The sequence below is a fragment of the Fusarium odoratissimum genome (assembly GCF_000260195.1).
Source record: "Fusarium odoratissimum NRRL 54006 unplaced genomic scaffold supercont1.1, whole genome shotgun sequence".
Lineage (NCBI taxonomy): Eukaryota > Fungi > Ascomycota > Sordariomycetes > Hypocreales > Nectriaceae > Fusarium > Fusarium odoratissimum.
This window is the reverse complement of record NW_022158687.1, coordinates 4,371,984-4,388,725: the sequence shown is the minus strand read 5'-3', so window position 1 is coordinate 4,388,725 and position 16,742 is coordinate 4,371,984. Positions and strand designations below refer to the sequence as shown.

Genomic DNA, 16,742 nt, shown 5'->3' with positions numbered 1-16,742 from the left:
CACTGCTCTCGGGAGACCTAGTATCTCGTTTTTTAGCACCTCCCCTCTGTAGTGTCCAAGTCGACACGGCTTTCCAAGTAACACAGAATCTAAAATGAATTCCTGTGCTGAATCAGAGGCATGGGCCAATGATATGTTAGTCGGGACAACGCCCGGGAAAAAGTCATGGGCCAATAATCTTACATCCAATGTTGGTAGAACATGAGCCGGCTGTCTCGATTCGAAAGCCAACATGAAGCCGGGAATGTTTGTTGCAAAGAAGAAATGGCCTAGTGTTGAGGTCGCTGAAAAAATTACGTGTATCCCACGAAATCCATTTGACGCCCGATAGCAAATGTCTCGAGCCAGCATCAAATCTGGAATCATCACATCGATTACAACAACCGAGTCAGTCCTGACCTTTTTGTCTTCAATAAGTCCCCTCATCTAGTCCCATGTTCCCTGTTGGCTCGATGCTAAAGTGATTAGAGACAAGACCGTCGTCGGCTAGGGGCCATTGGTATCCTCCCCGAAACACAACCAACAGCGGGACGAACCCCTCATCCTCCACAGTGACAGCGATCAGTGGCTGATCGGGGGCGCGGTTAGAGGGACGGAACCAACACGAACAAGAGAAGAAAAGAACCTAAACGGCACCCGTCGTCCATCGCCCGAGGCCAATGGGCGGTTGCGGCTTCGGCGCCGTCAACCAGTGACAGCCATATCATGATACCCAACGGCATCAATCAATCCTGTAGAAGGGAAAGCCATCATGGCTGGGTGTTTCGCACGTTGAGATCCAGCACTCCTCTCCCTGCTATTCCAAAGATGGCCAAACGGCCATCGGTGCGACCTAAATCACATACCGCGAGACTGGAAGGAGAGAGGACCCCAAGTATGGATGTGATATCGGGTGTTGCAGAATAACAAGACCTCGTCGGGAGACCATTTCGTGCCTTATGGACCGTTTCTACTATGGAAACCAACGTCACAGGCCGGCTGGGGAGGCCAGCCAAGGAAACGCGATGCATATGTTATTACAATTTTGATGGGCTGGATACGCGATGAAGGAGTTCGCTGCAGGTGCTGCAGAACGTCCAAAGCCAAAGGCTGTCAGAGACAGTGGGTGAGCACATGTATGTAGGTACAGTATGGACGGGTAGGTAAGGCAGGTTAAGTTCCTTGCATAACACAACAAGTGGTTCTCACACGAATCCATCCATCAGCCCCGCTAGGTAGCCCGGCGATATCGAGGTTGGTTGCCCCTCTGAATGAGCTGTGTGTGGGTTCCATTGTGATTGACGTTGATACGGACGGTACTTTGTCCCTACCATTTGGCGGCACCCTTGGCGCAAGTTTTTGGATACCCTCTTCACCACTTTCTAGTACTTATTAGTGAGATCGGAATATGAATGGCAAGTTTACGATTCTGATCTATTTTCAGCCCGACCCATCTTAGTCCCGGGCTGGTTAAAGTTGTAGTGCCGCTGGCTTCAGTGGCATTTGATAAGTAATCTGATGTGGGCTGCCTGTTCTCATGCCCATCAGAAAGATTCTTCAGGGATGGTAACACAAGGCTTCGACCGCTTTTCGAGGCGCATGATGATAATAATAATCACAATACAAATAACAAGCAAGACTCGACCAACAGCCGTCATCTCAACAGGGGGTGTAATGCAAAAATGGAGAGGGGCGAACCCTCGAGGGGCACACCCACAGGTTCAAGGTCCAAGGTCCCACGTCCACCTAAACTGCTAGGTAGGACCCATTGAATCCATCCATGCCTGTCTCTGTCTCTGTCTCTGTCTCTGTACCTGTACCTGTACCTGTACCCGTGCCTGTACCTCTAACGCTGTGCCTAGGGCTGCCTTGCCTCGCCTTGCCCTGTCTTGCCTTAAGCTACCTAAGGTGGACAATTGCGCTGTAAGTTAGGTACCTTAGCTGTATCCATGTCCCACGCTCCAGCTCCACACTCTTGCTGGCAACAATAAGTATCAACAACCTTCCTCCTCATCTTTTCCAGCTTCTTTCTTGCCCATGACGCTTTTAATGCCCTTTGCATTTGTTTACCTCCAACTACGAGTCTCTATTATCTCAATTAACTACTCGGTGATCATCTGGGCTCAAGCTTTTCGGTCCACAAGTCTCAAAAAGAGGATCACGAGAGAACAAAAACCCCTCCTACAATCTTCAAACTCAACTCATTTGAACCCTTCATCCTCCAACTGCCTCCCATCTCCTTCTTTCGTGAGCCAACTTGGCCGTATTCTCGAGACAGAAACTGAAATTGGAATGCATCCAGGAGGTCTTCTATCCAGTTGCATATATATATACACAACCAACGCCCAGCTCAACATCTTCAAGCCCTGACACCGACGTTTCACCTCGGGTCAATTTGCGATTCGCGTAAATTTATCTTCTCAACGTCTTATTCGACACTCCATAACGTTCTTGGCGTTTTCTTGGACGGCTTCTGGTCTCTCTAATACACGTGCTTCGGCCTCTGGACTCGCTCATATTCGGTAAGTTCAGACTATAAACCGCCTATGCGAGTTCATCCTGAGGCTTCTCAGACATCCTACCCTCTCTTCTCTTTTCAAGCCTTCTGCTCCCCCAGGACTCTCAGTCAACTCGAATCTGGCCATAAACACCATTGGGTGGGGTTTTCTCTGCTTTGATCCACGGGAGCTGCTATAAACACAACTGTAATGTTGCGTCCTCCCAGACTTATCGCCGTTAGAGGTTCTTTGGGTTGTGCTAGTGTGTATGCCTGGGCGATCCTCAAGTTTGGTTGAAACAACCCATCGAGAGCCAAGGTGCCCGAAGCATGTTGCGCTTCTCCTGACAACTCAAATATCGCATTCCCTTGAAAATGTTAGGCTCTCATGATGTCGGACCCGCATTGCTTCTCACGTTCATTCCTCCGCGAATATTCGCTTTATTTTTCCTTTATACTTCACTTGGTGGATCTTGTCTTCTTCACTTTCGTGCGTCTGCTAACTCTCGCAGCGATATTCTCCACCAGAACTGGAAACTTCGCTCATTCTGGATTCAAAAACGCAGTCCGGATTATCTGTGTCATCTCCCACCGGCAAATCACGTCTTGCTGCAGCCTTGCCTCGTGGCCCTCGTGTAAGGCCCTGCGCTTCATTGGGACATTGCAGCTTCGACGGTTTTTATCGATGGTTGTGATGCCTCCTCAAAACAGGTATGCTGTAGAGTTCTTTGTGGAGCAGCCAATCTTACATGTGCAATGCAGCGTGAACGAGTCGGAAGGGCGATACCTTCAAGATGGATTCTGGCAACATGGCCGTTTTTATGGCTCTTGGAAACCTGGCAAATACTTATTTCCAATTGATTCAGTAAGTCATCTGCAAATGATAATATCGTACGCCACCTGACCAGCAATAGGAAGAATTGAATCGTTTGGATATATTTCATAAAGTTTTCCTTCTGGCACGAGACAATAAGCCATTTCTAGCTCCCATCAAACGCCCCTCGCCCAGAATCATGGATATTGGTACGGGCACGGGTATTTGGGCAATCAACGTGGCCGAAGAGTATGCATGCCTGTGCCATTGATCTCGTTTATTACCACGTTGCTGACCTAAAGAAGATGTCTCTCAGATGCCCAGATCATGGCCGTAGACCTGAATCAGATCCAACCAGCATTGTAGGCTCACACTCGCTCTCTGTAGGCCATCGGCTAATGTAGATAGGATTCCTCCTGGCTTTATGCCAAAGCAGTATGACATTGAAGAACCGTCTTGGGGGCCCCTACTGGCGGACTGCGATTTGATTCATATGCGAATGTTACTTGGCAGTATTCAAACGGATTTGTGGCCTCAAGTCTACCACAATGTCTTTGAGTATGTTCGGAACTATATATTTGAGCATCGCACTGATACTTCACTAGGCACTTGACCCCAGGCATCGGCTTCTTCGAGCACATCGAGGTTGACTGGATACCCCGATGTGACGATGATGAACGCCCAGCAAATTCCGCATTCGTGAAGTGGGCAGAGCTTTTTCTCGATGGCATGGATCGATTCAACCGCAGTGTCAGAGTCACACCGCAAGAACATCGGCAAATGCTCGAAGCTGCAGGTTTCACAGATATCAGGCAGGAGGTGATCAAGGCTTATGTTTGCCCCTGGTCTGCTGATCGAAATGAACGTGAAATCGCCCGATGGTTCAATATCGGACTGTCTCATAGTCTGGAGGCCATGAGTTTAAAACCCCTAATCGAGAAACTCGGATTCGAGGCCGAGGAAGTTCGTGAGCTATGTGAGAGAGCGAAGCGCGAAACGTGTGTTTTGCGCTATCACACTTATTGTAATATGTGAGTCTACAAACATCTCCTGCCGTCACACTTGATGGCCTGCTAACGCTTTCGAAGTCATGTCTGGACGGCTAGGAAGCCCGGACCTCAACAGTAATGCCAAATTCTCATTCAAGCGGGGGGGTATTCACCGCACAACGCAAGGAATACGAACAGTCTTGGCAATACTGATACGCATTGTTCGAAGCACAGTACGCTGAAGAGCGTGGTGAAGCCCTCGGTCCGTCGGTTTCGGGAATGACATGGTTTCAAATCCAAATCGGCCTGGTGAACTGGCAGGGTTTCAAGCGCCGGCGCCAGCGCTTTCGCGCGCAACTGCATCGTGACGATCCATAAATGGTAACACGATTTCCCAATGCTGCAGTACTTCTCACTTCTCATACTCCGGGGTCCCTTGAATCTGAAGAGACGCCTTACCTCAATGGCAGCGTGGTACCGACGGTCACCAACAGGCAAGGATTCTCAATTGGTATCACCAACAGCGGGGTCTTGATCACATCAACCAGTCCACCATCCTGAACAAGGCTGTCGATCTTCTCAAATTATCTGACCGCTAGATAATGGTCACCTGGCCACAATCATCTGCCAAGGGTGACATTATCTGCTCGCTTCGCTGGTAAGGGCTCTGCTACCTGTTGTGGCAGAAGCGCTGGTAAGAACAACACCGTTTTTGCCAAGGGCCAATGTCGGACTCCATTATATCTAGGTCCGCGCGCCTCGGGACGGGCCTTCAACACCGGCCAGGGTCCAGACCATACGGATAACTCAACCGCATCGCCCTGCGTTCCGTGTAGTCCATATCTGATTTTCGCGCGCGGCTGTGCTCCCACGTCTGTTCCTGTGGTCCGTCATTCTGTCGTCTATTAGACGCCTGATTGACTTCTTCTGTGTGGAGGAGGTAACATCGAAAGAAAGGGCTTATACACCCCAAATCTGTCCTTATTTCCAGAAGCAGAAGGTGGTGGACAAGTCCGAGGTTCATCAAGCTATGACAAAGCAGTTGATATGGCAGATGCGGATTGAGCACGTCCTTCGCAAGACTTGCCCCAGTGAGCTAGTTTGCTCGGTTTAGGTATCATGGGATATCAGTTCGCTCCAGAGGTTGAGGAAATTTACATTTGCAGGTATCATCTGGCAAATCGATCAGGGAGCTTTGCAGAGCTCACTCATCAGAACCCCCGGATCTCATACAGAAATGTGAATACGTTCAAAATGTATCGTGCTACATATTGCCATTCCATGGATGTTTACCCTACATACATTCATATATAAAGTACGTTTAATGGACTTGAAAGTTCTGAGCTTGTATGTCGTGGAGTTGAGTAAGGCTGCGACATGAATTTGTTCGTGCGAATCCCTTCAATTGCAGCCTCCTTTTGCGTGGGAAATAAGGTACGTATTGGAAGACGTCTCCGGTCTTAAAAGCATTGTCAGTATAGGAACCACATGCCAAGATGACCTTATATGAACGCAACTGCGGTTATACTGACCCATTTCTCAACTTGCTCTCTTGAAAATAAAAATGAAAGTCTATAGGCGAAGCGATAGCAATAGCTCATTCCAGAAAATCCCGATCGTAGACAACTTGGGCCACCTAGGTTGAACCACATCAAGAGTCTTAAGAGTGAGTCAGTAACATCAGACTGTGGTAGGTAGTCAAAGGCATTTGTTAAACGGTGCTAGGTGAGTAGACGTCATGATAAGTTATGTATGCTACCGGGACGATTGTAATTAAGGAACATTTGATTGATCACAGGAAGGCTCATATAGTTATTAAATATCATTGTTCAAAGCTGTCCACGAAGGGGGCAGCCCGCCAGAGGCTGGTTGATGTACAGTTCTACAAAAGAAAAGTGCTCAGAGGACAAACATCACAGGTCCGGTGAGACCGGTATTCCCAAGTCTCCCAGTTTTCAACTCCCCCCCAAACAAACGGTCTCCAACCAGCCCTTTTCAGGCGTCCCCGGCCGGGGAGAACCAAGTCTAAAGCCCACTCATCCTTATTTGTTATCACATCGTCCGGCACTCATCGATCCTTACAACTCCTGCTCCTTACTACAAGAGACACATTTAGTGGTGGGAAGAGGCCTCGCCACGGTAGCCAACAAGCTTGAATCGCCCAATAATCTCACCAACGGTGAAAAAGCCGAGGACCTCAGCTGCGACAACACCGCCAGCGGCGAGCTGAGCAGGGCCGATATTCCGTACCTGCTGGATGGCGTTCTGAGAAGACTGGATGATGGTACGGTTCTGGATGGACTTGATAATGCTCTGGTATGTGTTTTGGAAGGTGGCCAGGTTGCTGCGAGATGTAAATTAGTCGATGCCCCGCCATATGAAGGACTTGTGTGAACTCACGGAGGGCTCATCTTCTGGTTGTGGAAGACGAACTTGCCCAGCTCGAGGGCGACCTTGGAGTAGTAAACGACGAAGGGGACTTGTCCTGCATTACAATGTCAGCATTCAATGGCCACCGGTTGTGACTTTTGTAATGATCCACGTACGTTCAACGAAGCCGATGACCTTGCCCGTTCGTCCGCCAACCTTGCCCAGAGTGTTGGCAACGCCCTTGGCATAACCAGCAATAGCAGGGCCAGCAGCGGTTGTGACACGCGACAGACCTTCCTGGGCCCTTGAGGCAGCCAGCTTAGCATTCTCGGTGGCTTTGGAGGCAGCCTGCTTTGCGTTTTCGGTGGCCTTCTGGGTGGCGGTGCTCTCGAAGCGTCGGGCGGCGACGCGGAGAGCGGGCGAACGGAGCATGGGACGAGCGAGAGAAGACATGGTGACGGCTAAGGCAGTAAAAGAGTGCGAGATGCCTCGTAGATTCGATATCGGAGCTCCGTGGGGTAAAGAGACCGGCGGCGGGTGGTCAATTGATGGAGTCGAAGCTGGGTCTGGATCTTAAGTGAGGTCGTCTGAGGGAGAAAAAAAGCTCGGAAGAACTCGCTGGATGGTGGTTGTAGCCGACGGCTTAAGACACTAGACCGTTTTCGGACTTGCTAGCCGCGCTGCCGCTGGATGGCCTACATACTGGCAAGAACCCCGATGAATTGTTTATTCTACCTTCACTACTATATCTTCCCAAACGAAATGCTTGAGGACAGCAGTCAAAGCCGTTGATTTCCTTATCTTGAATTCAAGCTTACAAATGGCGTATTCGACATTTTCCTATCTAGCATCTGCTTTATCTGACTCCGCAGGCATTCATATTCATATCACCAGTTCATGGCCAAAAGTTCTTCACCAAATCTCATATTCTCATGTCTATATCCCAAATAGAGGCTATTTGTACGGTCTTCTAACGGACCCGCGCCTAGAAATCAAAAACATACGCCGAGCACCAAATTTATATTGATCATTACTCCGTCTTCAATCCAGGCTCTGGATCATGACCTTGATGGCCCCGCTCTTGGGATCTGCTGACGTCTCAAACGCCTTGATGGCATCCTCAAGCTTGAACTTGTGAGTGACGAGCTTTGAGAGGTCAACTACGTTGTTCTCAACCAAGCGGATAGCTCTAGGCCAGGTGTTGCAATAACGATACTGTAGCTGAATGTCGACTTCTCGTACACTTGCGCGCATGAAGGGGATGTTAATCTCGTTCTTTCCGACGCCAATGATAAAGACCTTGCCGCCAAACTTTACTGACCAGACGGCAGAGGCAATACTACTTTCGACACCGGTACACTCCAGAGCAACACTGGGCTCGATACCTCCAAAGCTCTTAACAATTGCTTTGGCGGAGTCCTCAGCTGACAGTCGCTCGACCTTGTGTGTAATCACGCGAGGGCAGAGCTCCTTAGCAAATGCCAACCGGCTCTCTGAAATATCCGTGATGACGATAGGAGAAGCACCTGCGGCGGCACAGCACTGAAGGGTGATCAGCCCGATAGGTCCAGCACCGCAAATCAGGACGGGGTCTCCCAGGGCGACCTGAGCCCTCTGCATGCCAGCAAGGGCAACACTGAGAGGCTCGAGGAGAGCGCCGTTCTCAAACGACATATTTCCAATCTTGTGACACCAGACAGCCGGGTGGTTGATATATCGGCGCAACATGCCAGGAACAGGTGGTGTTGACAGGAACAGGACGCTCTCACAACCATTGTATCGGCCAGTAAGGCAGGGCTCGCAGGTACCGCAGGGGATATTTGGCTCGACAGCGACCCTGTCGCCAACCTTGAGATGGCTGACAGAAGGGTGCACGGCGATAACCTCGCCGGCCGACTCATGGCCTAGGATGTGGTCGCCCTCGACGATCATAGGACCGATGCAACCAGCATGCCAGAAGTGAACATCGGAGCTATACCCCGGTCAGCGGTTGCTCTAGGTGAGGCGGGGTCAGAACATGATGGCAACTTACCCGCAGATACCAGTGCTGCGGATAGCAACACTGACCTCGCCATGCTTCAAGTCGGAGCCGGACTTGACGGCCTCAGCAGAGGGTTCAGCAGCCGTTACCCAGAGATCATGGTTGGGGTTGGTGTAAACGCCAATGTTGGGCTTGAGAGTCGTCTTGACATCTGCGACCCCATTTCCTTCGACTGCTGAAGGGCTCATGGTGGGCGATGTATGTGTTTTACCTCGTGCGACTAGAGTCTGGTATCGGTGCTATAAGACGTTTGAGTTCAAGAAAGGCTTAAAGAAGGCACAAGTCGAGGTAACGAACCCGTCCAGACCGAGGCGCAAAGGGTCTTTTTAAATCATACCCTTTTCTCCCACGGAGAAAAATTTGGGGTCATGCGCTCTGCTATCGCCCGGTATATGTTTGGTTGCCTGGTATCAAGGCAAACCTGATTCCCCACGTTGAAACAATAACGCAGGGCCTCGAGATCCGGACACGCCAACAGCTCTCGCACGTCGCTCACTATGAGGGGATTGTGGGGTTTGCCTCGGTGGAGGCTGTATCACCCACTGCATGTTGACTCCCGCGCCAATCACAGAAACAGGATCAGAGAATCCCAAGACGCCATCCCACTGCAACGGGCTTCTAGTGCAAAGTGGCTTCTCTTCAGCTAAGTTCAATTCGCGGTTGAATTCATTCTCCAGGTTTTTGCCGGTCGCTTGACAAGCTTCTTCTGGATAGATATCCGGTCCATGCCTATGGGTACTGTGCTTGATTGTACTTGGAGGCCAGAGTAAAGGACCGAGATACCTACATGGTCATCCTTAAGGGCTCCCGGCATATTACTGCAGAGCTCTCTTTTGCTATTACTGCATCATGATAATGATGCCGGCGGCTCTCCGGCCCTGCATGTCCATCCACAACCGGAACGCAGAATCTCGTCGACATCGACTTGTGACATTCTCCCGGCGGAGCCAAGGAGACCTTGGTGTATTCAGGGCGGCTCTTAACTGGTACGGCTAATCCAGCAGTTGGAGCTGTCGGCGGGTCCAAATTCAATATCCAATTCTCGTAGTTTATCTGACCCAACGTTACTCTTTCAAGGCAGTGTTACGCCGAAAATAAGCCATGTCCGCAAGCTTCCCGATCGCGCCAACCGGGCCAATTGCGGCGTACTCGAGCATTTCGCGACGCTTTATCTTCGGATCCATACGATCTAGCGTGTGTTTCTCAAAGACCCGAAGAGCCAAAGCCTTGGTGGACCAGGTAGTTATGTTCTCCATGTTTGTGGGGGATGGTGCATCGCTGGGGTCCCCTACAGCTCTTTGCGGATCCTTTTTCGACAATTCAAAGTCATAAGAACATTTGAAATCTCGTACAGTCAGCTGCCAACTTCTCAAACCAGTCTTTCCTGGAAAGCTGCTGTCAATCGATGTCCATGCATTGTTGACCGTACAAAGACAAGCAAGGAAGTAGCGAGATCAACGCGCCCGCATCTGCATTTACATCCGCGTATAAGACTCGTTGAAAGCAATTTTCAAACTCCGCCAGCACCCCAACGACTGACGGATAATATTCCTTTGGAACATCCCGGTGCAATTATAGGCTCTTCGAAACATCACACTATGTCAAAGTTAGATGCTCACTGCCCAATTCAGGCACGGCACCCCCGTTCGTTTTGTCAATAGCGAGTCTGCCAATACATAAAAGGTGGCCGTCTTGTGATACATGGATCGTATGCGAAAAAAACCCAGTTCCCTTGCAACCAGTGTTCGTCAAAGCGTACGCAGGCAGCACGACCTCCAAACACCGCTGGCATGGTGAAGGTGTCATTTCTCTCCCAGCAATGTTCCCAAAGCGTCAGCTTTAGGCTGATCTCCGATCTCTTCTTCCACCAACCCTTTTTGTTCAAACAGTGAAACGTCGACTAATCCGATCTTTTCTGGAAATCCTGTCGTCCATCTCGAGAGCTCCTGCAGTAATGGGCATAGCACGGTAGCAGCGGCATTGTTGTGATCGACTATCCCTGGCTTGTTCAATTTGGTTATATGATCTATTTTCAGTTGGGATTAGTCCTCAGCTAGATCCGATACTGCGCAAAGCACCTCCGCTCTCAAAAATAGGCCACAGGGCCGATATGCCGTACATGCGCATTTCCCATCACAAGTCTTGGTCCGAACGTCGAATTGTGATTAGAGGATCATTCCCCCAGCACTTTACAATGATGAGATGGCAGGCGAAGGGGATAGATTCCGTGGGTATCATCAAATTGCCACCAAAATATCATACATATAAGGATAATCCTTGTTTTCAGCCATTCTATGCTGCCGAGGCGGCGGTGCCCTTTTGCTGCCTGAGCTTTTCCTCAAACTTTTCGAACTCCTGCAAAGCAATTTCTTCCTCTTGATCCATCACTTGCTTAACACCTTTGACCTCCTCAATCTGGAAGTAACATTAGCCTAAGACAGCACAGTGTAAGCCATAATGGGGAACCTACATAATGCATCAGCATGCCCTCAATTCCATTCTTGAGGGTGACAGTGCTGGAATCGCAAGTACGACAGGCACCTCGCAACCGGAGATGCACATAGCCCTCGTCATCAAAACCTCGAAAATCTATGTCGCCGCCATCCTCCTGGATAGCTGGTCGAATTCGTGTCTCAAGAAGCTCCTTGATCATACCAACAACCTCACTGTCATCTTCGTTGTACGCAAGGCTATCCTCCTCCTCGGCCGCGCCGGCCTCGCCATCCCGGCGTTCGGAGACAGTGACTATCTTCTCACCTGCAGTGATGGCTTCTGTGATGAGGGCAAAGATCTCCGGTCGAATATGTGCCCAATTGGCATCTGCAGCCTTCGTAACAGTAATGAAATCGGTGCCGTAGAAAACCGACGTAACTCCATCGATATTCATAAGCTTGGCAGCGAGTGGAGAAGGATACGGCGGAGAAATGGTTGCTCGGGGGTTGAGATACTCGATAAAAGGCGTAGAGAGCTCCTCGGGCACGACTCGATGATTCGGTAGAAACTTGAGGGCATCTGGGTTCGGGGTGTTCTCCGTCTGGATGAAGATGGTTCGGATCCCGCTACCGACACCGGCGAGGCTTGGTATGGTAGTTGGAATATTGCGCTGTCGCCGTGCAAGGGGCCGTGTAGTATAAGAACCGACAAGAAGTTGTGACTGGACGGTGCTGATTGAACGAGTCCATCGCGGAATTCCTCGGCAAGATGTCTCTGTGATGGGCCGAGCGACAGTGGCCAATGTCCGTGACATGGCTCTTGAAGTTGCCATGACGTAGGTTCTGAAGATAGATATATCAAAGAAAGGATGCTACCGGTTCGACTGCAATAAGAGGCCAAGGTTCAAGAAAACTGGTTTTTGTTGAGAAACAAATTTGAAAAGGAAAGACAGGCTAGTTTCGGCGTTGACGGTTATGCTATGGATAGCAACTTTTCGCCGCTCCAACTATTGTGCTTGTGTAAACTCACTCGCTTTGCCGCGATAGGTCCGAGCATTAGTAATGGGTGAGCTACCTATGATGCAAGGGCAAATTTAAAGTCCCCGATGGAAGTGCACGGACCAGCATGCTACCTCTGTTTTTTTTTTTTTGTTTTCTTTCTTTTTCCTTTTGCTTGCAATTGCTGGGGTCCAAAATGTCAAGCGGGTAATGACGCGGGGCGATAGACCCCTTGGAACTGAAACTTTTTGTACCTTTTTTCCTTTCGTACTCCGTACAGTACTTACCTTACCTTAGGTTCCATCACATCAGCTTCCTTTATCTTAGCTACCTTCATACCCACTTGGTCTCAGAAGATATCACAATGTCAGAACCTCAACGAATAAATGATCTACCAGCCCAACACCCAGAAGATACTACTACGCCAACTACACAAGTTGGAGCCAAAGATGGCGATAATGCGACAACAAAACCAGAACCTTCACTTTGTGGTGTATGTGACGTGAATCCCCCAAAATACAAATGCCCAAGATGTCGCCTTCCATAGTAAGTTTCACCTCTCAGTTGGTACCCCAGTCAGTGGCTAACCATTATCAAAGCTGTTCTGTTGCTTGTAACAAGATCCATCACGAAAATCACCCTGCTGATCCCGAGCCAGCACCAGCACCAGCAGCGCCTCGGTCGGCACTCTCTGAGTCGCTAGCAACATCACTGCCTCAGCTCCCCGACCCTTCGAATCCCTTTCAGGCTCTCGAAAGCTCAGAGAAACTTCGCCTTCTCTTTCGCAAATATCCAGGCCTTCCCGACCAGCTCCGCAAAATAGATGCTGCCACGCTTCCACCTCCTGAGGCCAAGCCTGCCATCCCCGCCTCCCTCCTCAAGGGTCTGCCACCGAAGCAAGAAGCTTGGAACCATGACATTGGTATTCAGAACGGAAAAGAGGCTCTGCGCAAGGCTCGTCGCGCGGACGGTGAGCAGGGTGACGCTATACGCGAGTATTCAGAACTTATCCTTCACTTGATGAACACCGAGAATGCACGGACGGACGTCGACAATATTCTTCGGCAGAAAATGGCACAAGAGGATACAAAACTTATCGAACGCTTGATGGCGCAAGAAAAGCGTTAGGTTTTCCCCTTGGTTCCAATCATATCTCACACGACACTGAAGATGCTTTTTTTGATTGCGGAGGTCATATATTAAGATTTTCCTTCATGTTTAGTATTCGGTCATTATGTTACAATAATCATTGGTGAGTTGTCTTCGCTCTTCCATATATATCATCCACCCGTCAAATTACCCTTGTTATTCGCATTCTTTCCCTCGCTAATGCATGAATCGCTTTAAGAATCCAGACTTGGGCGATTTCGGAGAAACAGATAACTGTGAGCCCGTCTTGGTAAAACTGGGGCCCTGGTCCTCAGCATTGGGCTTCTGCTGGCTCAAACTGGTCTTTCGATGCTTGAGGCCTCCCCACTTCGAATCTCGTCGACCCTTGACTGGTTGGTCACTCTGAGACCAGTCCACCCTGTGTATCTCAGCCGCGTGCTGAGGGTTGGGGACGTTAACAAAACTACCTCTCCGCGAACCAGAAGTGGCTGCACTAGTCTCAGACCCTCGACGGTTAGGCGAAGTGTTGATACCAAACTCTTGCTTGAAAGGGGTTGCTGGGCCAGATTCGCGTACAAAGGGCGATGATGCATCGGAGAAACCTGACGAGCTTGCGGATCCACGCCTCGCAGATGATGCGACGTTCCCTTGAAAGCCTCCGACGCCCGTACCTATTGAATCTCGCCGGGCTTGAGGCAGGGGCTGCATGTTACCGGTGCTCATTCTTCGTGATAACTCAGGTCCATTGACATTCCAGAGCATGGAACTACGGGCGGTTTGTCTCTTGCGTTGGGCTGACACTTTATCCAGCTCAGTGCCTCCCATTCTCGCAACGTTGCTGGCGCTAGTTGGTCTTCCGCTGCAGAGACTCTGTGCTCTTCTATACTGCCTATTGTATTCTTGCAGCGATATGGTGCCATTGTTCACAGAGTAGGGGCCGGGAGTAGGTCTCATTCCTTTGGGTGAAGCTTTCTGAGTGAGGGGCTCGACTGTCGTGGTGCGAGCAAACTGTTGCGCTGCCACCTGAGGGACATGCTTGTAACGAGCAGGCTTCTGAACACCCTCCTCCTCTGTCTGCTTCTGCAGTTCATCAGTGTAGTTCGAGCCTCTGAAGCGAAATGCGTCAAAAAAGCTGCCACGGCGTGGCGGCTTTGCAGACAAGGGTGAACTGAGTTTATCATCAATCTTCTCCTTCCTAAAGACTCTTGATGAAACGGTGGTTGGAATCGATGGCGACGCATGCGTTGCCTGAATAGTCCGGGGAGACGGGGCGCCCATACTTGTTGCAGATAATGGGGACCGGAGTGAGTCCTCTGTGTGGACTGGATGACGAGGCTGGCCTTCTTGCTCGACTGAGATATCGTTCAATTTCGCGCTCAATTCGTTAGGGTCCAATGGCTGGATCTGCAAGGCTTTTGGTCGATGCCTTGGTTTCCCAGGAGCAACTGTCGTGGGCGAGAACCGATGGCTTGGCTCCTCCATTGAAATGCCCGTCGTGTACAGCATTGTTGTAGTCATGCTGGGCAAGCTAGGTGACGGGCTTGGAGAAGAAGATATGGGATGAGATCCTAGGGGATTGAATGCCACTATGACGGCTGCAGGGTTGCTGGCCACTGGTAATGTTATATCGACAAACAAGCCTGCGTTTTACGATTCTTTGACCACATAAGAAAACTTGAAACAGTCTTTGAGCGTACTTGACGGATGTTGGGGATCTCAGCGAGATAAATGTCTTTGGCTACAACTAAATGTAAACGTCGTCATGGCTACAGTTCCTTGGCAAAGCATGTCAAAAGCCCTGGACTCCAGGCCTGGCCCACTCAGGAAAACTATGAAGCCGTCCGCGATGAGTGGGCATCTATCAACCAAAAGCGCCATCGTGGCGCAACTGGCTCGCAACTCGACGGCGGGCTGGGTGGACTGGTCCGGCCAGAGCTTAATTTGGTCCCTTTGTTATGATCAGCCAATGTCGCCTGCGTTCCTGATCGCCGAAAGGGGACAACTTCTCCAATCGAGTATTTCACAAAAACCCTATTTCTCGGATATGGCTGCTTTTAGAAATAGCCCACACAAACAGGACGTTTGGTAGATTCTTGGAGGACCCAGCTACATGGGTTGATCCAACGTCATTCAGGGCTTTTGGTAAGACATTGAAGCAGTCATTGGGTCTCGTGACAGAGCCGATGTCACGAACATGTGGAGGTCAACGAAGACTAGACATTTCAATTCTCTAGGGAATTGGCACGGCGACATACCTTGGGTCTCGAAGTGGCTGAACGTGCTTTCTGCACATTATAACAGCTGGGGAATGGTGTTGACGTGGATGGAATTCCAGTCGGAGGGGCCAGAACTGCTAGGACACTGAGTCGAACCAACAGAGATTGAGCACCACTCAACCAAGACAACGGCCACTCAATACCTGTGAGTGCCTCTTTAAAAGGTCAAGTCCGAAGGATCAAACATGTCAGAGTTTCCTCACTCGAAGATGCAGATCCGGCATTGATTTATCCCTATGATATGTAGATCGCCATATGCATGCTTTGTCCCTGAGCTTACCCCATCATCTGGCACGGACAAACTTACAGTTCACTGGGAGAACTGGGACCTCACTTGTATTACCCAACTTGGCAGACGGCGGCGCTACACTTTGCGGGTACGATCCATTGACAGGACTCGTAGGACGGCTCGTGCGTTTTCCGAGTTAAGAGCTCCCGCTTTTGGGCACAGGAATGTGCCAAGCCGGTTGTGACTTATGATGACTAGAACAAGACACGGGTGAGAACAACGTCTCTCGGAGCATTCGCAAGAGCCCAAAGCATGTTTGAAGGGTCTTCTGGCATACTTGCAAGTACCGTAACCTTTCTGTCGGTTTTCGCCGTTGCCGAGTTATTGTTGATGGGAATAGCGTGAAACTTGATGGATAATATTGATTGGCCTCGTCTCTCATAGCTTTCCGCCGAGATATTTGGCTCTGCATAGCAAATCTGACTAAAAAAAGTACTTTGGATAGCATATCATCAAACTGTTATATCTTGTAGTCGTTCCTTTTCCCCTTGTTGGCGGAGCAAGACCCTACTTATGCTCGCAGTCATGAGTACTTGACTGTTTCAGCAAAAAGTTCTGGCAAGTGAAGCATATGTTGACAATCCGCTCCATTTCGGGGAACTATGCAAATGACGTATTTCTGTATCAGCCAGTTGGCCGGATGAGAATACCAAGGAGAATTGTCAAGTAGAGTCTCTGTTAGTTGCGAACCACCAAAGTTTATTAACTGGTGTTTCCTCATGAATCGTGTCCCCGAAGCTAGTGAGCGAATCTGTGAGGTGCTAGTTTGAATGTCTTATGGTCCCACAATTACGATACGGATATGGACGAGCGCTAATAACAACCAATATCTTCAGATACGTCAGTTATTATGCTCTCTGGAAGGTGCCTGTTAGGGAACCGGACCGATCTGCCTTGTTTTCCATTCCATCACGACAACAGAGAAGTGTCTTGAGAAGTGTTCGTA

General features: G+C 49.8%; 7 protein-coding genes across 11 annotated transcripts; 3 read left to right on the top strand and 4 right to left on the bottom strand.

The window, feature by feature from the left end:
* Positions 1 to 1,897: 1,897 nt before the first annotated feature.
* Positions 1,898 to 5,624, top strand: FOIG_01530 (uncharacterized protein; the record flags this gene model as incomplete). Of its 5 annotated transcripts, none has more annotated exons than XM_031198484.1 (8): positions 1,898 to 2,501; positions 2,989 to 3,187; positions 3,239 to 3,341; positions 3,391 to 3,539; positions 3,596 to 3,652; positions 3,699 to 3,848; positions 3,896 to 4,321; positions 4,379 to 5,624. In XM_031198484.1, exons 2-8 carry the CDS (start codon positions 3,162 to 3,164, stop codon positions 4,416 to 4,418), a joined length of 951 nt encoding a protein of 316 aa, XP_031074251.1. In that variant the 5' UTR covers positions 1,898 to 2,501; positions 2,989 to 3,161. The 5 variants fall into 5 exon arrangements, with proteins under 5 accessions (XP_031074251.1, XP_031074249.1, XP_031074250.1 ...); XM_031198482.1 differs by having other exon boundaries at positions 2,553 to 3,187; XM_031198483.1 differs by having other exon boundaries at positions 1,967 to 2,501; positions 2,989 to 3,341.
* Positions 5,625 to 6,013: 389 nt separating this feature from the next.
* FOIG_01529 (F-type H+-transporting ATPase subunit G) lies at positions 6,014 to 7,243 on the bottom strand. Its single transcript, XM_031198479.1, has 3 exons — positions 6,826 to 7,243; positions 6,680 to 6,764; positions 6,014 to 6,623 (listed from the first exon to the last, which is right to left on the bottom strand). Exons 1-3 carry the CDS (start codon positions 7,100 to 7,102, stop codon positions 6,392 to 6,394), a joined length of 594 nt encoding a protein of 197 aa, XP_031074246.1. The 5' UTR covers positions 7,103 to 7,243; the 3' UTR covers positions 6,014 to 6,391.
* Positions 7,244 to 7,690: 447 nt separating this feature from the next.
* FOIG_01528 (L-iditol 2-dehydrogenase) lies at positions 7,691 to 8,878 on the bottom strand (the record flags this gene model as incomplete). The annotated part of the gene is made up of 2 exons (XM_031198478.1): positions 7,691 to 8,621; positions 8,682 to 8,878. The coding sequence occupies 2 exons, from the start codon at positions 8,876 to 8,878 to the stop codon at positions 7,691 to 7,693; spliced, it is 1,128 nt and encodes a 375-aa protein (XP_031074245.1).
* A 1,660-nt stretch (positions 8,879 to 10,538) lies between these two features.
* Positions 10,539 to 12,186, bottom strand: FOIG_01527 (Fe/S biogenesis protein NfuA). The gene is made up of 2 exons (XM_031198477.1): positions 11,161 to 12,186; positions 10,539 to 11,105 (listed from the first exon to the last, which is right to left on the bottom strand). Exons 1-2 carry the CDS (start codon positions 11,953 to 11,955, stop codon positions 10,983 to 10,985), a joined length of 918 nt encoding a protein of 305 aa, XP_031074244.1. The 5' UTR covers positions 11,956 to 12,186; the 3' UTR covers positions 10,539 to 10,982.
* A 77-nt stretch (positions 12,187 to 12,263) lies between these two features.
* Positions 12,264 to 14,969, bottom strand: FOIG_01525 (uncharacterized protein). Its single transcript, XM_031198475.1, has one exon. The coding sequence runs from the start codon at positions 14,747 to 14,749 to the stop codon at positions 13,448 to 13,450; it is 1,302 nt and encodes a 433-aa protein (XP_031074242.1). The 5' UTR covers positions 14,750 to 14,969; the 3' UTR covers positions 12,264 to 13,447.
* On the top strand, positions 12,486 to 13,249 carry FOIG_01526 (uncharacterized protein; the record flags this gene model as incomplete). The annotated part of the gene is made up of 2 exons (XM_031198476.1): positions 12,486 to 12,667; positions 12,721 to 13,249. The coding sequence occupies 2 exons, from the start codon at positions 12,486 to 12,488 to the stop codon at positions 13,247 to 13,249; spliced, it is 711 nt and encodes a 236-aa protein (XP_031074243.1).
* A 24-nt stretch (positions 14,970 to 14,993) lies between the features above and the next one.
* On the top strand, positions 14,994 to 15,320 carry FOIG_01524 (uncharacterized protein; the record flags this gene model as incomplete). Its single annotated transcript, XM_031198474.1, has 1 exon — positions 14,994 to 15,320. One exon carries the CDS (start codon positions 14,994 to 14,996, stop codon positions 15,318 to 15,320), a length of 327 nt encoding a protein of 108 aa, XP_031074241.1.
* Between the last annotated feature and the right edge of the window lie 1,422 nt (positions 15,321 to 16,742).